The 19,928-nt window shown below is 34.9% G+C and overlaps 3 protein-coding genes and 1 long non-coding RNA gene across 12 annotated transcripts in view; 1 reads left to right on the forward strand and 3 right to left on the reverse strand.

Annotated features, from left to right (window-relative positions):
- Positions 1-2,784, reverse strand: part of LOC139111498 (uncharacterized) — a 20,889-nt gene extending 18,105 nt beyond the window's left edge. The window contains exon 1 of the long non-coding RNA XR_011547219.1: positions 1,481-2,784. This is a non-coding gene — a long non-coding RNA (uncharacterized lncRNA). The remainder of the gene's footprint in view (positions 1-1,480) is intronic.
- The window catches only part of L(2)gl (LLGL domain-containing protein l(2)gl), a 17,103-nt gene extending 2,851 nt beyond the window's left edge, over positions 1-14,252 (forward strand). The window contains exons 2-16 of one of the 8 annotated variants that reach the window (XM_070671796.1): positions 3,391-3,488; positions 4,805-4,895; positions 6,134-6,375; positions 6,556-6,694; positions 7,346-7,560; positions 7,646-7,934; positions 8,005-8,764; positions 8,917-9,073; positions 9,143-9,282; positions 9,362-9,878; positions 9,969-10,249; positions 10,690-10,825; positions 11,073-11,290; positions 11,674-11,756; positions 12,000-14,252. In XM_070671796.1, the coding sequence (XP_070527897.1) occupies positions 3,391-3,488; positions 4,805-4,895; positions 6,134-6,375; positions 6,556-6,694; positions 7,346-7,560; positions 7,646-7,934; positions 8,005-8,764; positions 8,917-9,073; positions 9,143-9,282; positions 9,362-9,878; positions 9,969-10,249; positions 10,690-10,825; positions 11,073-11,290; positions 11,674-11,756; positions 12,000-12,107 (3,474 nt within the window). In that variant the 3' untranslated portion in view covers positions 12,108-14,252. Of the gene's footprint in view, positions 1-2,990; positions 3,489-4,804; positions 4,896-6,133; positions 6,376-6,555; positions 6,695-7,345; positions 7,561-7,645; positions 7,935-8,004; positions 8,765-8,916; positions 9,074-9,142; positions 9,283-9,361; positions 9,879-9,968; positions 10,250-10,689; positions 10,826-11,072; positions 11,291-11,673; positions 11,757-11,999 lie in introns of those variants that run through there. The other 7 variants (XM_070671799.1, XM_070671795.1, XM_070671797.1 and 4 more) reach the window with 7 other exon arrangements.
- LOC139111487 (SET and MYND domain-containing protein 4) lies at positions 13,973-18,344 on the reverse strand. Of its 2 annotated transcripts, XM_070671808.1 has the most exons (6): positions 17,382-18,344; positions 16,656-17,310; positions 16,283-16,569; positions 15,932-16,215; positions 15,148-15,628; positions 13,973-14,471 (listed from the first exon to the last, which is right to left on the reverse strand). In XM_070671808.1, the coding sequence occupies exons 1-6, from the start codon at positions 17,566-17,568 to the stop codon at positions 14,464-14,466; spliced, it is 1,902 nt and encodes a 633-aa protein (XP_070527909.1). In that variant the 5' UTR covers positions 17,569-18,344; the 3' UTR covers positions 13,973-14,463. The 2 variants fall into 2 exon arrangements, with proteins under 2 accessions (XP_070527909.1, XP_070527908.1); XM_070671807.1 differs by lacking the exon at positions 13,973-14,471 and having other exon boundaries at positions 14,904-15,628.
- A 246-nt stretch (positions 18,345-18,590) lies between these two features.
- On the reverse strand, positions 18,591-19,862 carry Pfdn4 (prefoldin subunit 4). Its single transcript, XM_070671822.1, has 4 exons — positions 19,593-19,862; positions 19,404-19,508; positions 19,164-19,280; positions 18,591-18,877 (listed from the first exon to the last, which is right to left on the reverse strand). Exons 1-4 carry the CDS (start codon positions 19,629-19,631, stop codon positions 18,722-18,724), a joined length of 417 nt encoding a protein of 138 aa, XP_070527923.1. The 5' UTR covers positions 19,632-19,862; the 3' UTR covers positions 18,591-18,721.
- Between the last annotated feature and the right edge of the window lie 66 nt (positions 19,863-19,928).

The raw sequence follows: 19,928 nt of genomic DNA on the forward strand, positions 1-19,928 counted from the left end.
ACCGTCCAAGTGTTACGAAGTCGCGGTCTTTATTAAACGCAGCATTGCATTTTTCATTATGCTCCATTAGACGTGCGATCGAGCAATTGTTTGACAAGACGAACGTGTTCTATGAGGTGCACGCATGCGAGAACCCCCGCTAGCAGATCATTTCCTGTCGTTGGGTCTGCGTAATCTGCAGGAAACGTCGAAACCCCTTATCATTGCAGTCGTGCAAGTGACAGAGAACGGCTTTTTCAAATGAGTTACCCGGAAATCAACGTGTCAATATTACACCTGAGTAGTATATGCGTCTATTCGACTATTCGTGTGTGCTATCGCGAAACCCTACAGCGATTTAATTCTCCCATTGTGGACTTCTAAAGAAAATCTACGAGAGAGAGAAGGAGGGAAAGAAAACGCACGAGAATTCAGGCTGCAACGCGTTGATGCCACGAATACGATTCTAAATACTACCTAATTAAGCCGGTTCACCGTTACGCTAATCATTTCTTGAGAAAAAAAATTTTTACTCTTGGAATATTCTTTTGTATGATGCATTTTATATTTAACTATCTACTTTTTAAATATACGTCTCTTCTTGAAATTTTAATACGTTGATCTTTTTCTTATACCTATTATCTATATTATTACACGTATCATTTAATTTGATGATTACAAAGAAAAAAGCCCGAGACGTTGTTAAAATAATATACGCTTGTTGATTTTATTTTGCAAGATTTAACATGATTTTTAAAGATTCGGTATCTCACTTAACGTTCGATTCCTCGATAACTCAATAGCGGACGAAAAACTTGAATGTATATCGCATAGATAGCCAGGGATCATATCGGCATTATGAGCAAATAAAATATGATAAGACGTCTCGAAACCTTTTTTTTTTCTTTTCTTATTTGCTTGGGTGCGTTCTCGTAACGCATCGATGTTCCTTGTCGTATGATTATTTTATCAGAAAAATTAAATACATAGTTTTTTTTTCTTTTCTTTTAATTCAAGTAAATTATGGGATAAAACACATTTCTTTGGTTATAATTTGTCGGGAACCTGTTTTCTATGGTAGTAACGCTGCAAAACAGACTCGGTTCAATCACCTTTATATTTGCTGGACGATTTTTTTTCTTCTCGGTATGCAAATGACTCGAACAGTTAGAAAATAACAACGCGCGGAATAGCACCCATTCATTCGGTGTACCCTCGCGCTATTTGAGGCGATAAAAAGCAAAGAGAAATTGGGTATGCGAAAGAAAGTATGCAGATGGAAAGAAAAGATCTCGTTTCGACAGTAGGGAAGAAAGAAGTTTGTCAGAGTATTTCACCCGCTTTGGATTCAATCGCGAACCAATATACATCCAAGTTCGTAAACAAGTTTGTCTCAAACATATCTCGCAGCCGTATTAAGATTTAATATTTTCATATGTACGTATTAAAGTATTTAAAGCTTATTTCTCTACGTTGGAAAAAAAATAATTATGCCACTCACCAATTTGCATGAGCCTCAGCGGACTTGTGGAGTTTCTGCCGGTGACGGTAACATTCTTCTGTATATAGGAAACTCGCGAACGCGCCCGGGTGAATTTACAATCGCGATTATGATTTTACACTGTCGCGTATTATTTTTCGGCACTGAAAAAAAATCCTGTGAAAGTTAAACAAGATTAGTAGACTTACCAATCTGCATACAGCGGAGTTGTGGAATTCTGCCGGTGGCTGTAACATAAAGAGGAAAAAATTAATGTAGATGTGCCAGTAAACTAATAAGATTAATAAAAAAAAAAGGTAGAAATTTTTTTTTAATAAAGATTTAATTTTAAAAATTCATGCTTACCTATAAGTTGCTCCGCCGATGCAGGATGCCTCCTGGGCCTGCTCATCCTCTCGGATGGGACGTGTCGAGTCATCCTTCCGCGCACTGGAAACTCGCGTACGCACTTCCGTAAAAAAAAATAATCGTAATAAAACGTCCGAAAACTAGCGGCACTCCCGAAACGACCGACGAACCGGCTGCGGTTCGTATTATTAATGTAATCGGCGTTCGACATTTTTTATCACTGCACTACAGCGGAGTTCCTCTTGATCTGTAACAGATAAATGACAAAATTATATAGTAGATTCAGAATATATTGTAATTCGGAATGTAATTCGGAAGGAAAGCAGATAGTACTTACCCCTGGGTTGCTCCGCTGGGGCAGGATACCCATCCTGAGCCTCCTCCTCCTCTCAGACTTCCTGTCAGGGTGACTGGCATCCTCTCAGATTCGTCCTCGTCCTGGTCCCTGCGAACAAAAAGTCCAGATAATTAGTTGAGTCCTCGCGAGTCTACGCAACACGCGTGAGGATGTTACTTACTTTAAGGAAAGGAGACGTAATAGCACGTGCTCTCCTCACACGGAGAATCACACGTGCTTTCCTCGCACGGAAAACGGAGATGAGAAGATAGTTTGCGTATCGCGAGGTTTTCGTTCAACGCGAATACGTACATTAATTTCGGCACGAACACACGTGGTTACCGTGCAGAGCGTAGTACGTGTGTGCTCGCGCGACCGCTGGAGAAGGACAAAGCGAGAGTGGGAGTAGTGGGGGAAATGCCTAGCGCGCGCGGCACGTATGCTCGCGCTCGCTCACACCCTGTCCCCCCCGCCTCACCCCACTTCCCCCCGCGCCTATCTATTCGTTACTCTTTCGATTTAATTGTAATATTATAATATTATAATATTATAATTAATATTATAATATTATAATATTATAATAATTAGTATGTTTAGACAAAAACGATACTTCCACCAGGTCGTCCTCGAAAATCGCGAAGACCGTCTTTGCCTGGACATATTAATTAAATATTAAAATTAAATTGAACCTGAAAATCGCGGACTTGACAGCCGGCGTTGACTCTCGCTTGGGGTGAAGCAAGCCAAGCTAATGTAAAAAGCGATTTGAGGGCTCCGGGATGTACGGGATGAATATTTGCGATTGATATACGTGAGAGGGGTGTTATAATTGGCCGTGGGAAAGGAAGGGAAGAGAAGGGAAGGAAATAAATGTAATCGGCATCGCGCAACAATATTTCATCGTCCGTATGAGTCTTTATTAGCCTCTGCTGGCTGCTTTTTGAGGGCGCGTTACCGCAGCCGGGACGTATATCGCCTTGTGTGCTGACGTGTGCACGCGTGTAGGTATGAACGAGCACGATAAGCCACGCTCGATTAACGGGCGCTGTCAAAATCTGACTCATCGCGAGAGCTACAAACGACCAGCTTGCCGCAACTTTCACCTAAATCAACCATCGATAGTTGAATGGCACCAAAGCTCGTTAACGCCGTCCCCAATTATATGTATTCTAAAGTTAAAGAACGATCGTTTATTAAAATGATGATTTCCTCGTATTCGTTGCAGACGGTGCAGCATGGTTTTCCGAACAAGCCAACGGCTCTCGCCTGGGATCCAAGTCTGCGGCTGATGATCATCGGCACGGCATCCGGCGCCATCAAGGTGTATCCTTTTGCTTTTCTTGCCCCTTTACCTCCGCGTCTACCTTGCTTTCTTCCCGTTTGGTATTTATAATTTGGTCCCGAGACTCAACTGCTAGGACTCGAGAACGCGCGTATCGATCTATTAATTCTTTCTTGAAAGGCTTCATTCCTCAGGAAGGAAAAAAGAAAAAGTTTAAGTAGCACATATTCCTACGAAAGATGTTACATTATTTTTTGCATTACTCGACGCGTTTGCATTAATTAAATTTTATTTCAAAGAATACTTAAAATATATATGTATATTATATTTAGTTACAACTTGTTGAAAAAATCATATGAATGCTCCATTAAATGAAGAGAGCTATGACTGTTATAAATGTCAACGCGACTGTTAGTACTTGTTACGACTTGGCGCAATAAGAAAATTTATTTCGCGGTGCCGCAGATTATTCGCTTAACAAAGGCTCTACAAATCACTTGCAAAATGTTTTATAAACTTACGCTACGGGACTTGGTACGGGACGTTATCAAAGAAATATTAAATGAGGATGCTAGATCGCGGTGAAATAATCAACGCGTTAAGCGAGTTAGCAATTTAATGCGTTTAATACCGTAACCGCGTGCACGTCGTCGGCAGATGCTTTCAAGGACTACGTAATCACCAGATAATCGTTATTATTTCGCAATAGATACACATATATGTATACACGATTATCTGTGCGGCACACCTCGTCGTTGGTGAAACCTTCGGTTGTACGCGTTTTACAAGCACCTCCCTATGTTTGAATCTAATCACAAGCCTCTTGAACTCTTTTCGTAACTCAAAGCAGAGCTCCAACGGTGATACTTTATCTGGTTTTCCGTTTTTAGACTTGGTAGTTTTCTAGTTAGCAGGCTACTACTTATTAGTGAAGTCTGAATTTATTAAAAAGAAAATAATAAAGTAATAGTAATAATTAGCTCTAACTTTTCAAGTTTTCCAAGAAAAAATTAATTTGTATAAGAAAGTATTGAAAACCTAAATGTAATATATTTAAATGGATGTTCTTTCAGAAATTTAAATAATTCAAAGTATTTTACGAGTAAAGTATCACGTTTACTTTGCACTGTTCATTTACATTAATGAATGTGTGTCATCCATCATGCAATTTAGTGTAAGAATTTGTCAAGTGTGCATTTACCTTTGTACAACGTATCCAGCAGTTGTCTTTTCGAATGACGATTCCCGCTGTCAGGATGTTAAATCCAAAATTGAAGATTTATTTTCGCAGACCCATATACGAACGCATGCCGCTTATGTAATTTCTTCTTTTAAAATTCCTTAATTCAAACATCAGTTTCGGAAAGCCAGGCGTAGAATTCTACGGACAACATTCCGTCGAGAGCGGTGAGAATGCCGTCACGAAGATTGTTGCGCTGCCCAACGAGGTAAGATTAATCAACAAATTAATTACCAATTACCGATTGATCGATTGCATTTGCATTATGCGAGAGAATTAATTTTTTAAATTGATCTTTTGTTGCGTAATCGCTGTAGACCGTCACTTTATATACATCGGGTATTAAGCAATTTATTAGTCTGGCAAATTAAATTGCGCAAAACATTTTTTCGCAAAACTTGATCGTTCAGGGAATCAATTTTCAGGGTGCATACTTTTTCTGCTACTTGTCCTGATTTTATTATTACGTGTGTTTATTGATCTAAGTCGAAAGGTGCTAACTTGCTTGCGGCCGTTCCGTTAAAATCTTTCGTATCACGGCAACAGTAATGCGACACTGTGTTCCGGTTATTCGGTTGCCAACGCGTTGCATAATCTCATACGACATCGTATAATGTGCTAACGTACGCGTGTCCTGATAAATAATACACGGGTGCAACGACACTAAGGTGGTGGTATGCCGCAATTAATACGGAATGCAATTAAATATATAGGTGGTAGTCTAAACTTGTAAAGTATGGGAAAAGGACTTTTTTTGCGCTTTACTTTTCTAATGTCCAAAATGGACAATTATCCGTTTGCAGGCAGACCCGCGGATAAACGTTCAGTCGATTACTAGCGTTAAAATTATCTTGACACGCGCTTCTAATTAAATTTTTTTTTTTAATGTTTAACTGTAAGAGACTCAACTGTGTAATATATTTTTTTTATAATATTATCGTAATATATTTTTGATAAATGGAACTAGGTGTGGTTCTTAATTGAATTGCGCTTTCGGTTTTATGATTGCACATAAGCATGAACGTTCGTTATCACGATAAGCGGTTCCAAGTAAATCCGAGGGTGATAAGATAGCAGCCAGTCTATGATAGAAATCTAATATTACTCTCTACTTCATTTAATGAATTAAATTTTTCATTTATTTTAGTAGTTGCAAAATAAAAAAGAAGAATTGAGGATTTATAAAAGATCGTGAGATTATGCGCGCGAATATTTTCTTCGTGTAATAATAGTGTTAAGTTATGTTATGTTAGGAGAGACGTTTTATTACTTCCGTTAAATCAGAAGCACACGCAAAGATGAAAAAAAAAAACGTTGTCGAAATTTTCTATTAAATAAAATATTAGTACGTATATAAAAAATATCTCTGATGTTTTATTCTATGAAATGTAATACTACTTACTTTGTTTCGATATTTTATGATCCGTTTGGTGTCATAATTTGCAGGGTCGCGTGGTGTCCTTGTGCGATGACAATTCATTACATCTATGGGAGATTAATGAAAGCTCCGTGGTGGAAACGAAGACGTTGTCGTTAGAAGGAAAATTAAAGAAGATCTCCGCAATGTGTCTCGAATCCAGTGGGGAGCATCTCTTACTGGGAACAGAAGGAGGCAATATATATTTGCTAAACTTGAAAACTTTTGTCACCCCGGAGAATATTATCTACCAAGATGTTGTGATGCAGAAGTAAATAATTATTATTTCTAGCTTACTATAAATTTTATAGACAAGATAGAGATATTCATATGTATATCAGATGCAAGACTTGATAAATTAATGAAAGATAATAATAACGTCAGGTTTTTAAACTGATAATTATTTAAGAAGAAAGAAAAATTACTCACGATCAAGTTGTTTTTATTACAGAGTCCCGGAAGATTACAAGAAAAATCCAGGAGCAGTCGAAGCTATAGCCGAGCAGCCAGGACATCCAGACAACATTTTGATCGGCTATAACCGAGGCTTGATGGTGCTATGGAACAAAGCTACTCCAGGAGCTCAACAGGTAAGATTTGTATCTGTTGCATTTCTACGTATACACGATTACACTTTGGCAAATAGTCACATGTTGTAACGCTTACATGCTTCTCGCAAAACAGCACATAGTGTGGGTCAATGTTTAATCCTGCTAGCCCATTCATTTCTAAAAAAATAATTACAAATATGTTAATGTATGTACGTTGATCAATCTTGAGTTCAAATAAATTAAAAAAAATAAATACACTAATTTATATTTCGCAATGTAATTACCATCAGACAAAATTATTTTTATCTAACGTTATATATTTAAAAATGGAGAGCCTAATAAATATATGAAATTAAAAAAGGTTAAATAGAAAGAGTATTAGGTAAACTATACAACTGTTAGTTTTTTTTCATAGAGAATCTCACATTAATATTTTTAATAAATGTAATTTTTCGGAAAATAATTTTAAAGAATAAATTTGGAATGTAATCACTCTTTAAGTTTAATTTTTAAATAAAAAATTTGTATTATTCTGCTACCAGACTGTAAGAGGGTCTCGACTATAATGAAATTAATTAAAATAGAATCGAATGGAACAGCAGAGTTAAAAATGAATTGTGAGATGGTATCGCGCTCCTTCTGATTGTCGTTTGTGTCTTTGGTGGTCTTTGGTGGAACGTGTACGCGCAGCTGATGGGTTTGTTTTCGCGTACGCAGACATTCGTCTCCACGCAACAGCTGGAATCGGTCCATTGGATCTCAGAAAACCGATTTGTCTCGTCGCACAATGACGGTTCTTACGCGTTTTGGAGCCCAGGTAGCGACGCTGTGCCGGAGCCTACGACACTTTACGGGCCATTCCCGTGCAAGGCCGTCACCAAAATCCTCGTATATCCTACCGCAGAGTAAGTACTTTTGAGATTGTATAAATTCTCCTTCTCTCATTTCTTTAGAAAAAATTTAGTTAAACGTTTTTTCTTTTTTCCGTAGACACGGCGAACTCGTGCTTTTCTCCGGTGGTATGCAACGTGCTAGTTATGGAGATCGACATACGATCACTGTTATGACTAAGGAGAAACATTTAGTTTTCGACTTCACCTCTAAAATCATCGACTTCTTTACCGTCTTCCCTAAAGAGGAGGAAGAAAACAATGAAAATCTTTCCAGTCCTGAAGCAATTATAGTGTTGGCCGAAGAAGAATTGGTAGCGATCGACTTGACCAATTCTGAATGGAAAATGATGGCCCTGCCGTACTTAGTATCTCTTCATGCGAGTTCGGTAAGTATTAGGAAATATAAAATAGCGAAATTGCAATAGATTCGTAAATAAAAATTATTTTATATCGCAGGTAACTTGTTCCCAACATGTGCCTAATGTACCCGACGAACTTTGGGATGCAATCGTGACGGCCGGTAAAGCGCAAACCGAGCATCTTTACTCAGACAAGCCATGGCCCATTGACGGCGGTAATATTCTCTGTCAGAAACCAGCTAATCCCGACAAGCCTAAAAACAAAGAATTACTTCTCACCGGACATGAGGACGGTACCGTTAGATTCTGGAATGTGTCCGACGTCGCTCTAACCCCTCTGTACAAGTACAATTCATCGATTTTGTTCACTGGCGAACATTTGGACGTGCTCGAACAACCCCCGGAGGATGACGAAGATGAATGGCCGCCGTTCAAAAAGGTGGGAATTTTCGATCCGTATTCCGATGATCCGCGACTCGCTGTGAAGAAGGTTCTTCTTTGTCCGCTATCCTCGACATTGGTCATCGCCGGGACAGCCGGGCATATCATCACCGCTACTATCTCTTTAGAAGCGACTAATAAGGAGATAAAGGCTGTAACAATGAATATCGTCAACGATCGCGATGGATTTGTTTGGAAGGGCCACGATCATCTACCGCCGAGAACAACGAGTATATCGTTTGCGGTCGGATTTCAACCGCAAAGCTTGCTACAGTTATACCCCCCAGCTGCCGTTACAGCGTTAGCATTGCACAGCGAATGGGGCTTACTTGCAGTCGGCACAGCGCATGGGCTTGCGGTCTTCGATTATACTAGATCGAAAGCTGTCAGTGTTAAATGCACCCTTAATCCAAATGGTATGTAAATGCTATAATAAAATAAAATAACTTTTTTTTTAAATAGTTTTATAAAAATAATAGTCTCTTTAAAGTTGTACCTTTTTATTTCAAGTTACTTTATTCTTTACGTCAATATCTTAAATAAAAATAATTGACTATAATTTTCTTAGATCTTTCTGGTGCAGGCGATACTCCTATTTCTCGACGGAAGTCTTTCAAAAAATCTCTTAGGGAATCTTTTAGGAGATTAAGAAAGGGACGTTCGCAACGTCGAGCAAACGCTAGCAGTCCTACGCGAAATACCGCACCAGAGAAAAAGAAAGACAGGTAAATGTAATAATTAGTTAAACATAGAGAGAGAACTAATTTAATGTAATTATTAAATTTTAATCTCAGTGTTGTCTCGTCGCCGAGTGGTGATCCATCGTCTACGGAATTAAAACCAGTTGAAAGACAAGTGGAAGCGAGACCTGTTGACGACGCTCTGGGCTCTATGGTTCGGTGCTTGTATTTTGCCAGAAGTTATATTATTAGCCGTTAGTATTTTTTTTTTTTTTTTTAAACATAATATTAGAAATAGATTATAAAAGAGATTTATAATATTTTTGTTTATAGTACAAAATACAACACCCACGCTTTGGGCGGGCACTAACAACGGCACGGTGTACGTCTTTACGTTAGCTATACCGGCTGGCGTAAGGAGAACGGAAGAAGACGTCAACTGTACCCTGGGCAAAGAAATACAATTGAAGCATCGAGCGCCCGTAATTGCAATCACAATCCTCGATGGATCCAGCGTACCATTACCAGAACCCTACGAAGCTGAGAAAGGTGTGACGCCTGGACCTGATATGACTTCTACTCACAGAGTCGTGATTGCCAGCGAGGAACAGTTTAAAATTTTCAATCTTCCGTCCTTAAAACCGTATTGCAAGTACAAATTGACCGCCCATGAAGGATCTAGAGTACGAAAAACAGGTTTTGCCAAATTTTCGTGTCCCATCGAACCAGCGGGAACTCACGAGGAAACTTGCTTGCTCTGTCTAACGAATCTCGGCGACTGTTTAGTGCTGAGTATCCCGGAACTAAGAAGGCAGTTGAATGCCGCTGCGATTAAGAGAGAAGATATCAAGTTAGTAATTTAATTTTTAAATCAAATCTTATACTTTTATGTCAAGTATTTGCAAATTAATTATACGTATATGTTTTTTGTTTTTTTCAGTGGTATTTCATCATTGATATTTACCAAGACCGGAGAAGCGCTGTATCTTCACTCGAGTTCGGAACTCCAACGAATTTCTTTATCAGCCGTGAAGATGACTAAAGCACATTGCGCGCTCAATTTGCCACCGCATGCTAGATCGTACGCGGAAAATACGAATGAAGTCGCTCAAGAACAAGGTGTTGTCGAGGGTGTACCGGAAATTGAAGGAGAGACGCAAGGAAGTCAACCACCGACGACGGCGAACAGAATCATCACAGAAAATGGCGTAGTGGGTACCAGTGAGTATCAAAAATCCCCTACGCATATAATTGATAAAAAATATTTAAAGCAGCGGTTGGATTTTATTACAGCTCTCACTCCGTACGATACATTCGACAATTTCTATTAAAACGCGATAAAGAAAACGATAGTAAATATTAAAATAAAAATTACCATATATATAATAACCAAGAGTTTTAATAAAATCCAACCGCTGATCTGAAAAGATAAATTTTTTAATAGAAATACAGAATACATTACCGGCTTTTGTGTAAACGCGATTGCGTACCTGTGTAACCGCTTGGCATACTTTGTATAATCCACATATACATGTGTGCTTATTCTCGTTTTTTGATCCTAATCATAATTGAGCCATTATCATTTGTGTTATTTAACGAGTAGAGAATGTTCTCATTCGTAATAGTGCCGTTTAGTGTCGATGTGAACGCATGTCTTTTAGCTGAAGGGGAAGAATCTCCGAAGGAACCGTCGCTGCGACCGGCTACGAGTAGTATAGATGTAAACGGGGAAGACGACCGTCAGGATTTAAGTTCTATCGGCGATATTACGATCGACAGTGTTAAAGATCATTTGCTGTAAGTTCAGTTGATTGTTAGCTATTTTATCTAATTTATTATTTGCTTACGTTTTGTTTTATTTCAATTATTCCGTGAGTTTAGTGAATTATACTTATAATTTTTAATTGATATCACATCACGTACATACGTACTTAATGGCAAACTGTATATTAAAGTCGCGTGCTACGTGGCTTGATAATGTATTATTGGCGCTATTAATTTTATTGATTAACTAGCACCGATGTACTTGCCATTTTTTTGGCAGTAACAGTCCACTTTTCAGAAACGCGACGTCTTCCGAAGAGCTCCACAATCGTTTGGCGGGACTTAAGATGGAAGTAACCTCACGAACTTCCGAGATATCCACACAAAATCAGTCGCTGGTAGTGAAAACGACCACTGTGGTTACACAAACCACAAATAGCACGACCGCTAATGGCGAAGTCGAGATGAATCAGGCGAACGAATCACAACATGTGAACAGTGAGTGAAATCGAATTGATCTAAATTTGTGAAATAACGATTGTTGCAACTCAAATCTATCATCTGATCATTGGGCTGTCGTGAAATTGATGGTTCGAGATTAATCTTTGAGTTATATTAGCTTTTTACAATTTATTAATTGCGCGAATAATCGTATTTGTTAGGTCGATATAATTTCACTAATTTTTCAGGATCGACAGACTTGACAGATCACTATGTAAGATAACGAAGTTATCTTACATATATAGTTATTCTGAATTTTGTTTTTGCCTACTGACGCTTTTAATTTTTTTTTTTTTTTTTTTTTTACATTAAGTATTTTCATTTGTTATATTTTTTAAATTCATTACTTTTTGTTTGTGGCGTTTTATTTTGTTGCGCAGGCACTACAGTAGAGCGAGAGATACGCAGCGGTATCGAGACAACAACGACACACGCTACCATTACTCTGCCCCCGAATGTCGAGGTCAGCAAACGGCACTAAATACAATAATAATTAATTAGTGTCGGCCGTTATACCTCGATATTAATCTTGCGTTGATGCTTTAATATCTTGTGCTTCATTAATCAATTAGTTTCTCCACTACTAATTGCACCAGCTTTTGTTAATTTATTTTTGTTAATTAATTCCTCGCTCTCCCTTTCGTGCAATACTCAGTTTCGATTCTTCTCCACCAAGAAACGATAAATGAGTGCTTACATATTACAGATTAATGCCGCGGATTTGGCTAATCTGGAAGTTACTACGACTACAGTGACTACTACTACAGAAAGGTCCAAGGCACCGTTAGCTAGGCCAGAAGAGGTCGGATCATAGGCCTGTTCCATATCGTTTTTCCATGCTGACCATGCATCGATTTCGCGCACTCCATCTGCAGAACTATCAATAATTACTCTTACCGAATAAACGTGTACACAGCGGCGATATAGATAAGATTTATATAATACAGATTTTATAAGAAATCTAAATTTCTACACATTTTAGCGATAATCATTCGCGCTGCGTGAGCGACAAGTAATCAACTTTTAATACAAATTTTATGCATTTTATTGACGTTTATGTCATTGCATTCTATTTTAAAGTGTTTCAAATGAATAATTCTTTACAACTGACAGGGAATTAATTATTTTTAAGAAGAGAATAGGCCTAAAAAAATGTTCTATTTATCGTGATGTCATGATATAAAAAATATAAGCCCTTATTGTACTTTTCTTTACAGAGAAAAACTTTATTAATTGATAAACTGAAGTAAGACACTTTTACGGAAGAGTATTGTATCAAAATATCTAATTTTAGATCAAATTGGTATGTTTTTTTTTTAGGATTAATCGTTTGCACGAAAAATTTTGTTTATTAATTGAATAATAAATCTGGTGCATGTTGTATAATTAGCATAATCATAAGCTTATGTATGAAAAGAAAAGTTTAATTTACCGAAAGATAGAGAGAATGATGAAACATCACAAATTATGAATTATGGCAGCCTTCTATTATTTTATATATATTTTTAATTGTTAAAGACATGCGACATTCGCAGTATGCAGTATTTTAAACGGTTCTCGCGTCTTGTTATAGCTTTTTGCGAGTAGAATATGATGCGATGATAGAGATGCTTTAAATAAAAAAAATTAATTAATTAAAATTAAAAAAAAACAGCTACTTACGTAGTTATAATATTTGATGAACAAGCGAGAAAATTAAGATTGACAAACTCGTGAAAAAACATATGTCGAAGGCCATAACATCGAGAGAGAATACGTTGAAACTATATTTTTTATCAATGTTGCTTAATCGTTAAGTAATCTCTTTCTTCGCGTAACAGAAGTTACTGAATTTTTCGAGAGAATCTTCGAATATTTGAGAACGTTTTACATATTAAATTAATTCCGATAGAGTTACTTTATTGTTGCATTTATCCGCTCTTTTTTTTTTTTTTTTTTTTTTTTTTCTTCTAGATAAAATAGTTGCATGAATAGTCTACAAGTATAGACTATTGTTGTAAGATGTGTTTCTTACGTTTATAAATTTTTAGACATATTACATATACATATATATTATATTTAGCTTTTTTCACAGCAAACTCATATTTCGTAACTTGTCTTTTTACGGGAGTATTGATTGTATTAAATATTTTATAATTTTGATCTCAGTAGGATTGTCACGAAAAGAATGCTTTATATTCTGGACAGCAGTTTTTAACTACACACATACGCCGATAATCTTTTATAATAGTGTACAAAAATTAATCCAAAATGCAACAGACTGATAAAAATGTGTTCCCCTATAGATTCACAATTTTACTTTGAGGGGAAATTAGGTAATTTTCGGCCGTTCTAACTTTCATACCCTCCTTAATTTATTATTATTATTATTAATATTATTATTTTTTTTTACATGGATAATTCAAGCGATCAAAATTTTAATTGGTAAAAATTTAAATATATATTGACGATACAAGAATTATTTTTAATTGCGATAAGTTTTAATATTTATAAATAGGTTTTTTAATGTTCTTTAAAAATTCTTTTTGCAATTTCATTGATAAATATATCTTGAGTTTAGTTTAATCTTTAAAATATAATAATGTATTGTAACATTTTGCACGTGTCTGTGTATGTGTGTGCACGCGCGCATGTGTGTGTGCGTGCGAGCGTATGAGTTTAAAAAATAAGAAAGATACATCCACGTGTCAAAATGGATTTTAATTTTTATCGTTAAGTGTAAAGTGCTATTAACAATTTCTTATTTTATTAAATCGACGCCGAGGTTGCCGTGATATTTGCACACGTAAACATTGTAAATTGTTTTTTACTTTGATAACGTAATGTATAGTGTACACAAAATGAAATTAAAACACTGCCCCAAAAATTTTTTCCTATCCGACGCTGTTAAATACAATTGTAACTTGTCATATATTGAATGCCTATTACGATGAAATATATATAAGTAATTATTAATGTATTTTCTATTTTAAATTATGCTTGTAGAGTTATTAATTTTCCTATATATTTAACATATTGTCACATTGTCATATGTTAAAGATAATACGAATTAATTATAAATTTGTTTCATTTAAGTAAACCAGTTAAAACATTTTCTATAAGCGATTCAAATATTACGATGGTTTTGATGCATAAATAAGACATTGTTTTACCATCGATATCTAATCTGTTCACGGATCTGAAAACCAGAAAAATATATTTTATATCAATTGCACATATTTTTACAATGATTGTAGCATTTTGATAAAGATATAAGTAAATTATTAAAGCTTTAAAGTAAAATTGTTAAAGCGGGAAATAAAAATATTTTAGAGAAAATTATACCAATAATCATTGTTAAAAATAGTTTAATTCATTGATTATAATATAGGGAAACAAAGTGCATAAAGTTGCCTAATTACATCAAGCTGCAACATATTAATTTGAGAATAGTCACCTATAAATTATTCTTATTGCAAAATTACATAAATACTTTTGTGCCTTTCATTAAAAATTATTATTACGTATTATGTATGCTCAGAAATGAATATATCAATGTTTTTTAAACTTTTGTTTAACATATTTTAACATCTTTTAGGTGCTGTTAAAAAAATTACAAAGATAAAAAAGAATGAAAAAAGTAAATATTAATTCTCGTAAAGAATTATTGAAAGATAATGACTATAACTTTCATTCTTTTAGAATAAAGGCTGGAGTAAAAATAATTCCAGGTAACTGTTCTTAAATTAATTATGAAAGTAATAAGCAAAAAATCATCGAAGCAAAAAGCAGGAAGCGAAATTAGACGTGTACGAGAGCTACGCTGAAATCTGAAAAGCATGAAGCATTACGATTGAACATTTATTTAAATTTACCCAAGTAATAGCTTTTTAAGTACTGTTCCGCATGGAGTATCTCCTCACATGGATGTTGACTAACTTCTTTGTATAATATATCAAGAACAGCCTTCACTGCCTCGATATCATACATATTTGCAAGTAATTTTTCCCTGAAAGGCCTTAGTTTTTCCACAAGTTTTTTATCTTTTGAGATAGACCCAATATGATCTCGCAGGATCTCATTATATGTTGGCCAGTTGTTTTTGCAAGCCGTACAATCGCAATCGAGAAAATAATCTTGCAGTATTTTTTGCTTTCTTTCAGAACGAGGCATGTGTGCGTAAACGCCACCGTAGCTCGTGAATACTTGATCTCCAGGATATATAGGTGTTAAGGCACGCGTGATCATTGTCAGTCCTTCAAAATGTCGAAAAGTATTCGGTGCACAAGAGTGATTATATAAACTGTGAGCTACATACAGACCAGATCCCGACACAATTCCAGGCTCTTGTTGTATCTATAAAATAAATATGTAATTATACATTTTGAAATTCAAGCCTAGAACCTAAAGTTAGTTTAAACATTTATATATTTTTAAAGCCATATAAAGAATACGAGAAGCATTTAAATTGTAAAGTACCATGTAAAATATGTACGTACATGCATTCGTAATTTATTGATAAAAATAATTAGGTAAATGTAAAGCAATTTTCTTTAAGAAAGAATAAATAGAGTAAATAACATGCGCAAAATACGCCTTGTAATATCTAATTTAAAATATATAAATTAACTTCGAGTTGTGAAAAAAAAAAGAACTTACTGAAAAGCAATTAGATGACATTATTACGCAAGCACGAAACATTATACTTGCGCAAAATTTGAGCTCAGAAAACTCGCTGATGTCTTCCAAGTCATCAATTTCATATTTCTTGGGGAAAAATTTGGTCTGTGTAGCTAAAAGTATTACCGCAAGCGCTGAGATGCATGCGAAGGCACTGATTCCAATCAACGGTCTTGTAGTCATATTGGTTGCCAGGCTTAGTGCCGATCGACTACTAAAGCTATCTAATATTCCAGTGTCTGTAAATCCTGCCGTTCTATTATCTAGAATAAAAAATATTAAATAAGCCGTTATTAATTATTTAATTATCCTACCTTTAATATAATGTACCTGAATTAGATTCGGCTACTTTCATATCTCGCTGCAGTTCTTTAATTTTAGTTCCATTCTCGGTTACCACGATAAGCAGTCGAATAATCTTGGAGATCATTCTTATTTTATCTTTATCTACATTGAGCAAATTCTTTAACAACTTTAATATCGGACATTCTATCTCGTGGCACGACTCCCAGGCCAACTTCCTGCAATTCTCAGAGCAATATTGAGCAATCGGGCATTCTGGACACGGTATTAAATTATAGCTTCTAGATAGACAATAGTGGCAATGCGTATAATATCTGCAAGCGATAGAAAATAATTTGACATTTATACATATACATAACTTTTTTTTTTTACATATAAATAACTTCAATTATCGGCTCACCGTTCTTCGTAGATAACATGTGCATACGGATCTTCAATACTAACTATATCGCCCGGTTTAAATTCTCGTGTCGCCACGTAGTGTCTTCCGTATCTCTCAGAGAAGGATACCGTAACACCGTCACTGATTGCAGGAGCTTCTCGACTCGGGCCATACGTCAACTTGGTAAAATCTTCTTTTTCCAAATAACGCGGCTTTCCCTGCGGAATCTTCACTGCATAATAAAGATAATTTTCAGCTATCCTACCTTGTTTCTTAAAAATTTCTCGACTATTTTCTATTGTATCGTTATCTATGCGTTCGGCATCTTCTGATTTTCTAATAGATCTTTCAATATCATTGTTGCATAGATACGATTTATTTATATCTTTTTGATGATCAATATCCCCCGAGTCTGACTGTAGCAGCTTCTTTATCTCTGCTATTGCTTTATCGCCTCTGTTCTTCAAGTTTCTCTGTTTCTCCTTTGGATATCCGTGAGACAAAGCTGCATCAATATCTATTAAACATTCCTTATACAATTGTTTCCTATACAAAGCAGCGGAACGATTCGCATGTGCATATGCCATAAGTTTATCGCTATTAGCATACGCCAAACTCAGAGTATAACACTCAATAGCATCCAGGTCGTCGCCCATTACAAAATGTTGATTACCTGAAAATTTATTCGTAGAATTAGACAAAGATATTATAAATTATTAATTATTTAAGAAATAAAATGCGTACCTTCTTCTCTGTATCTAATAGAGTCTTCTTCGTTTTTCATTACAGCGTGCAGAGAAGGCATTTGGGATCTGACCATATTTTGCAAAATATGCCCGACGAGAGCCTCGCACTCCTTATGCAATCCATATCCAACGTGCGATTTATTATTTTGCTTCAGAGTTAATACAAGTTCCTTCGCTATTTCCATCTTTCGTATATAATCTTTAAATCGTTATTTTATATAATATACGTAAAAAATGTTAAACAAAGATCTCTTTCTTTTTATATTTCAAGTTTGTCACTTAAAATTTTATGTCCTTTAAAAAAAAAAAAAAACTTAATTTTTACAATTAATTATAACGCTCAATTTTTTATACTTATCACTGGACGCTTCCAATCTTTCTTTGTTCAATGCAAGTTGATAGAATTTGTACAAACGTAATAATTATTTTACGAATCACGGTACTCAAAAGTAGCCTTAAGCAGTAACTGAATAAGCTATGGTAGAACAAGTACTGAGAACATTGAAGTCGGTGAAACTAAATTTACCTCTAGCCGGCTGACAAAAAAAGACTATGCTAGGCACGAATTACTTCGGCATTCATTGTAAATGAACGACTGATTAGAAGCAAAATATAAATTTAAGAAATTATCATATTAATGAGTGTTATAAAATTGTATAAGTATAGTTTTATTTACTTTTATGGCATATATATTTGACTTTGTTTTACTAAAATTTAATTATAAAAATATGCTTGCGCGGATTTGCTTTTTCTTTCAATAATTAATTAAAAAATCTACTATTCTTAAAATGTTAAAATTTATTGTCAGAAAAGAACAAAACGAGAAAATACCGACATTATTTTCAATCGCTTCTATTTTGCTAATGAGAGCAAATTGGCAGATATCCAAACTTCAGTTTCATCCTATGCAATATTTAGTCTACGTTACTTAATCGTTAGGCTCGGTTCAACTAATCATTTTTGTTAATTAGCTTAAACAAAAATTATTTAATGCAAAAATCTTGCTTCACAAAGTCAAGATTTTTATTACTTGATAAAAGAATGCTTATTAAAAGTTGCCACTTTATAAAATTAAACCACCAACATTGCAATATAACAATTAAATTAATTTAATTTAATTAAAACAACTACAAACAATATGTGTAAAAAGCATTTAAAAAATATAAAAATTATTGTAATCTGTATCAGCAAAGTTTTATATAAGATATACTGTGAAATGTTTTAATAATTATAAATTTATTGATTACAATTTAATGAACAAAAATGCATCAGCAGTTATTAATATTAATATTTAATAAATGTTTCTATCAAATATATGATAAATATTTCAATGAAATATTAATCAGATTCTTCAGATTCTAAATTAATACGAGTACCAAATTTTGCATACAACTGAGTTTTTAATTCAGTCATGATAGTCTTCAAATCTGCACATTTGCTTTCTAATCTCGAAATTTCTTCTTTTTTTTTACTTTTAGCATCCTCCAAGGAGCTCTAAAAAAAATCTCTTATTAATAACAATGAGACAGGTAAAAAATAAAAGTATCAATGTTGTCAAAAAAAGCATGAATAAATTTCAAAATAATGTAAAGATAGATTTATATCTTTCTATTTCCTTTGTAGATTAAAAAAGAAAGATAGTAAATTTAGAACACTTGAAATCAATATGCAACATTTTAATTTTTACTGCATACAGAATTCAACTATTTATATTGTATATATGAGACTTCTGACATAAATAATGTCAAACATTATTGCAATTATAATATTAATCAATTACCTGTGTCTTTTCCAGATCATGATAAATAAATACTTCTCCAATAAAATATGGTATTTTTACATCATCATCCATAAGAGTTAATTCGTCAGAAGCATCCTCTAAATTTTGTAATTCGTTCTGCAAATTGCAAATAAATAATTATTATTTATAACGTATACCACGCTTTACAGACCAAATAAGGTTATCAATAAAGAGGAGAACCATTTTTCAATTTTTTAAAATTAAAATAATACGATTTACCTGCTTTACTCTAAGTTCTTCTTTAAAGTCTTCCAACTTTGCATTTTGTCTTGCAAACTTATTAATTTTCTGTTGTTCCTCGAAAGTGATGTGGACGTCCGAATCCTTGTAAAATATCACGAAACAGGTTATATTGTAAATAAGTTAATGCCATCCTGTTAATGTTAAATATTTTTTATATTGCTTTACCGGCTGAAATCCAGTTTGATTGTTCTTCCCTCCTGCCATATTAATGTTCTTTTATAATCAGTATAATTGTTGCATTAAAGAATATAATTAATCAAATTGTGTGGGAAACCAAACGTGAAACGTGAATGAGAGCCGAGAGAAACGAGCAGAGAGCCCAACTCGGAGTCGCGGCTTCCACGCATACAGACGCAGAAGCTCGTCCGTGTGAAGCCAGTTCGGCTTCCGTCGAAAGCCACTTCGGCTGCCGACGGATAAAAAAAAAGGCCAGAGCTATACATTGTCTGTCCTACTCTTTCGCGGCGTCCCGTCAATTCTCCGAGACTTCTCTCGCTCTGA

Source organism: Cardiocondyla obscurior, linkage group LG24 (assembly GCF_019399895.1).
Source record: "Cardiocondyla obscurior isolate alpha-2009 linkage group LG24, Cobs3.1, whole genome shotgun sequence".
NCBI classification, from domain to species: domain Eukaryota; kingdom Metazoa; phylum Arthropoda; class Insecta; order Hymenoptera; family Formicidae; genus Cardiocondyla; species Cardiocondyla obscurior.

Coding starts and splice junctions, on each gene's coding strand:
- Pfdn4 (XM_070671822.1), bottom strand. CDS start 19,631: ATGGCAGGAGGGAAGAACAATCAAACTGGATTTCAGCCG. Junction 19,509..19,592: donor ATCAAACTGGATTTCAGCCG/GTAAAGCAATAT, acceptor ATATTTTACAAG/GATTCGGACGTCCACATCAC. Junction 19,281..19,403: donor AAGAACTTAGAGTAAAGCAG/GTAAATCGTATT, acceptor TGCAATTTGCAG/AACGAATTACAAAATTTAGA.
- LOC139111487 (XM_070671807.1), bottom strand. CDS start 17,568: ATGGAAATAGCGAAGGAACTTGTATTAACTCTGAAGCAAAATAATAAA. Junction 16,570..16,655: donor CATGTTATCTACGAAGAACG/GTGAGCCGATAA, acceptor TATCGCTTGCAG/ATATTATACGCATTGCCACT. Junction 16,216..16,282: donor AGTAGCCGAATCTAATTCAG/GTACATTATATT, acceptor TTTTTATTCTAG/ATAATAGAACGGCAGGATTT.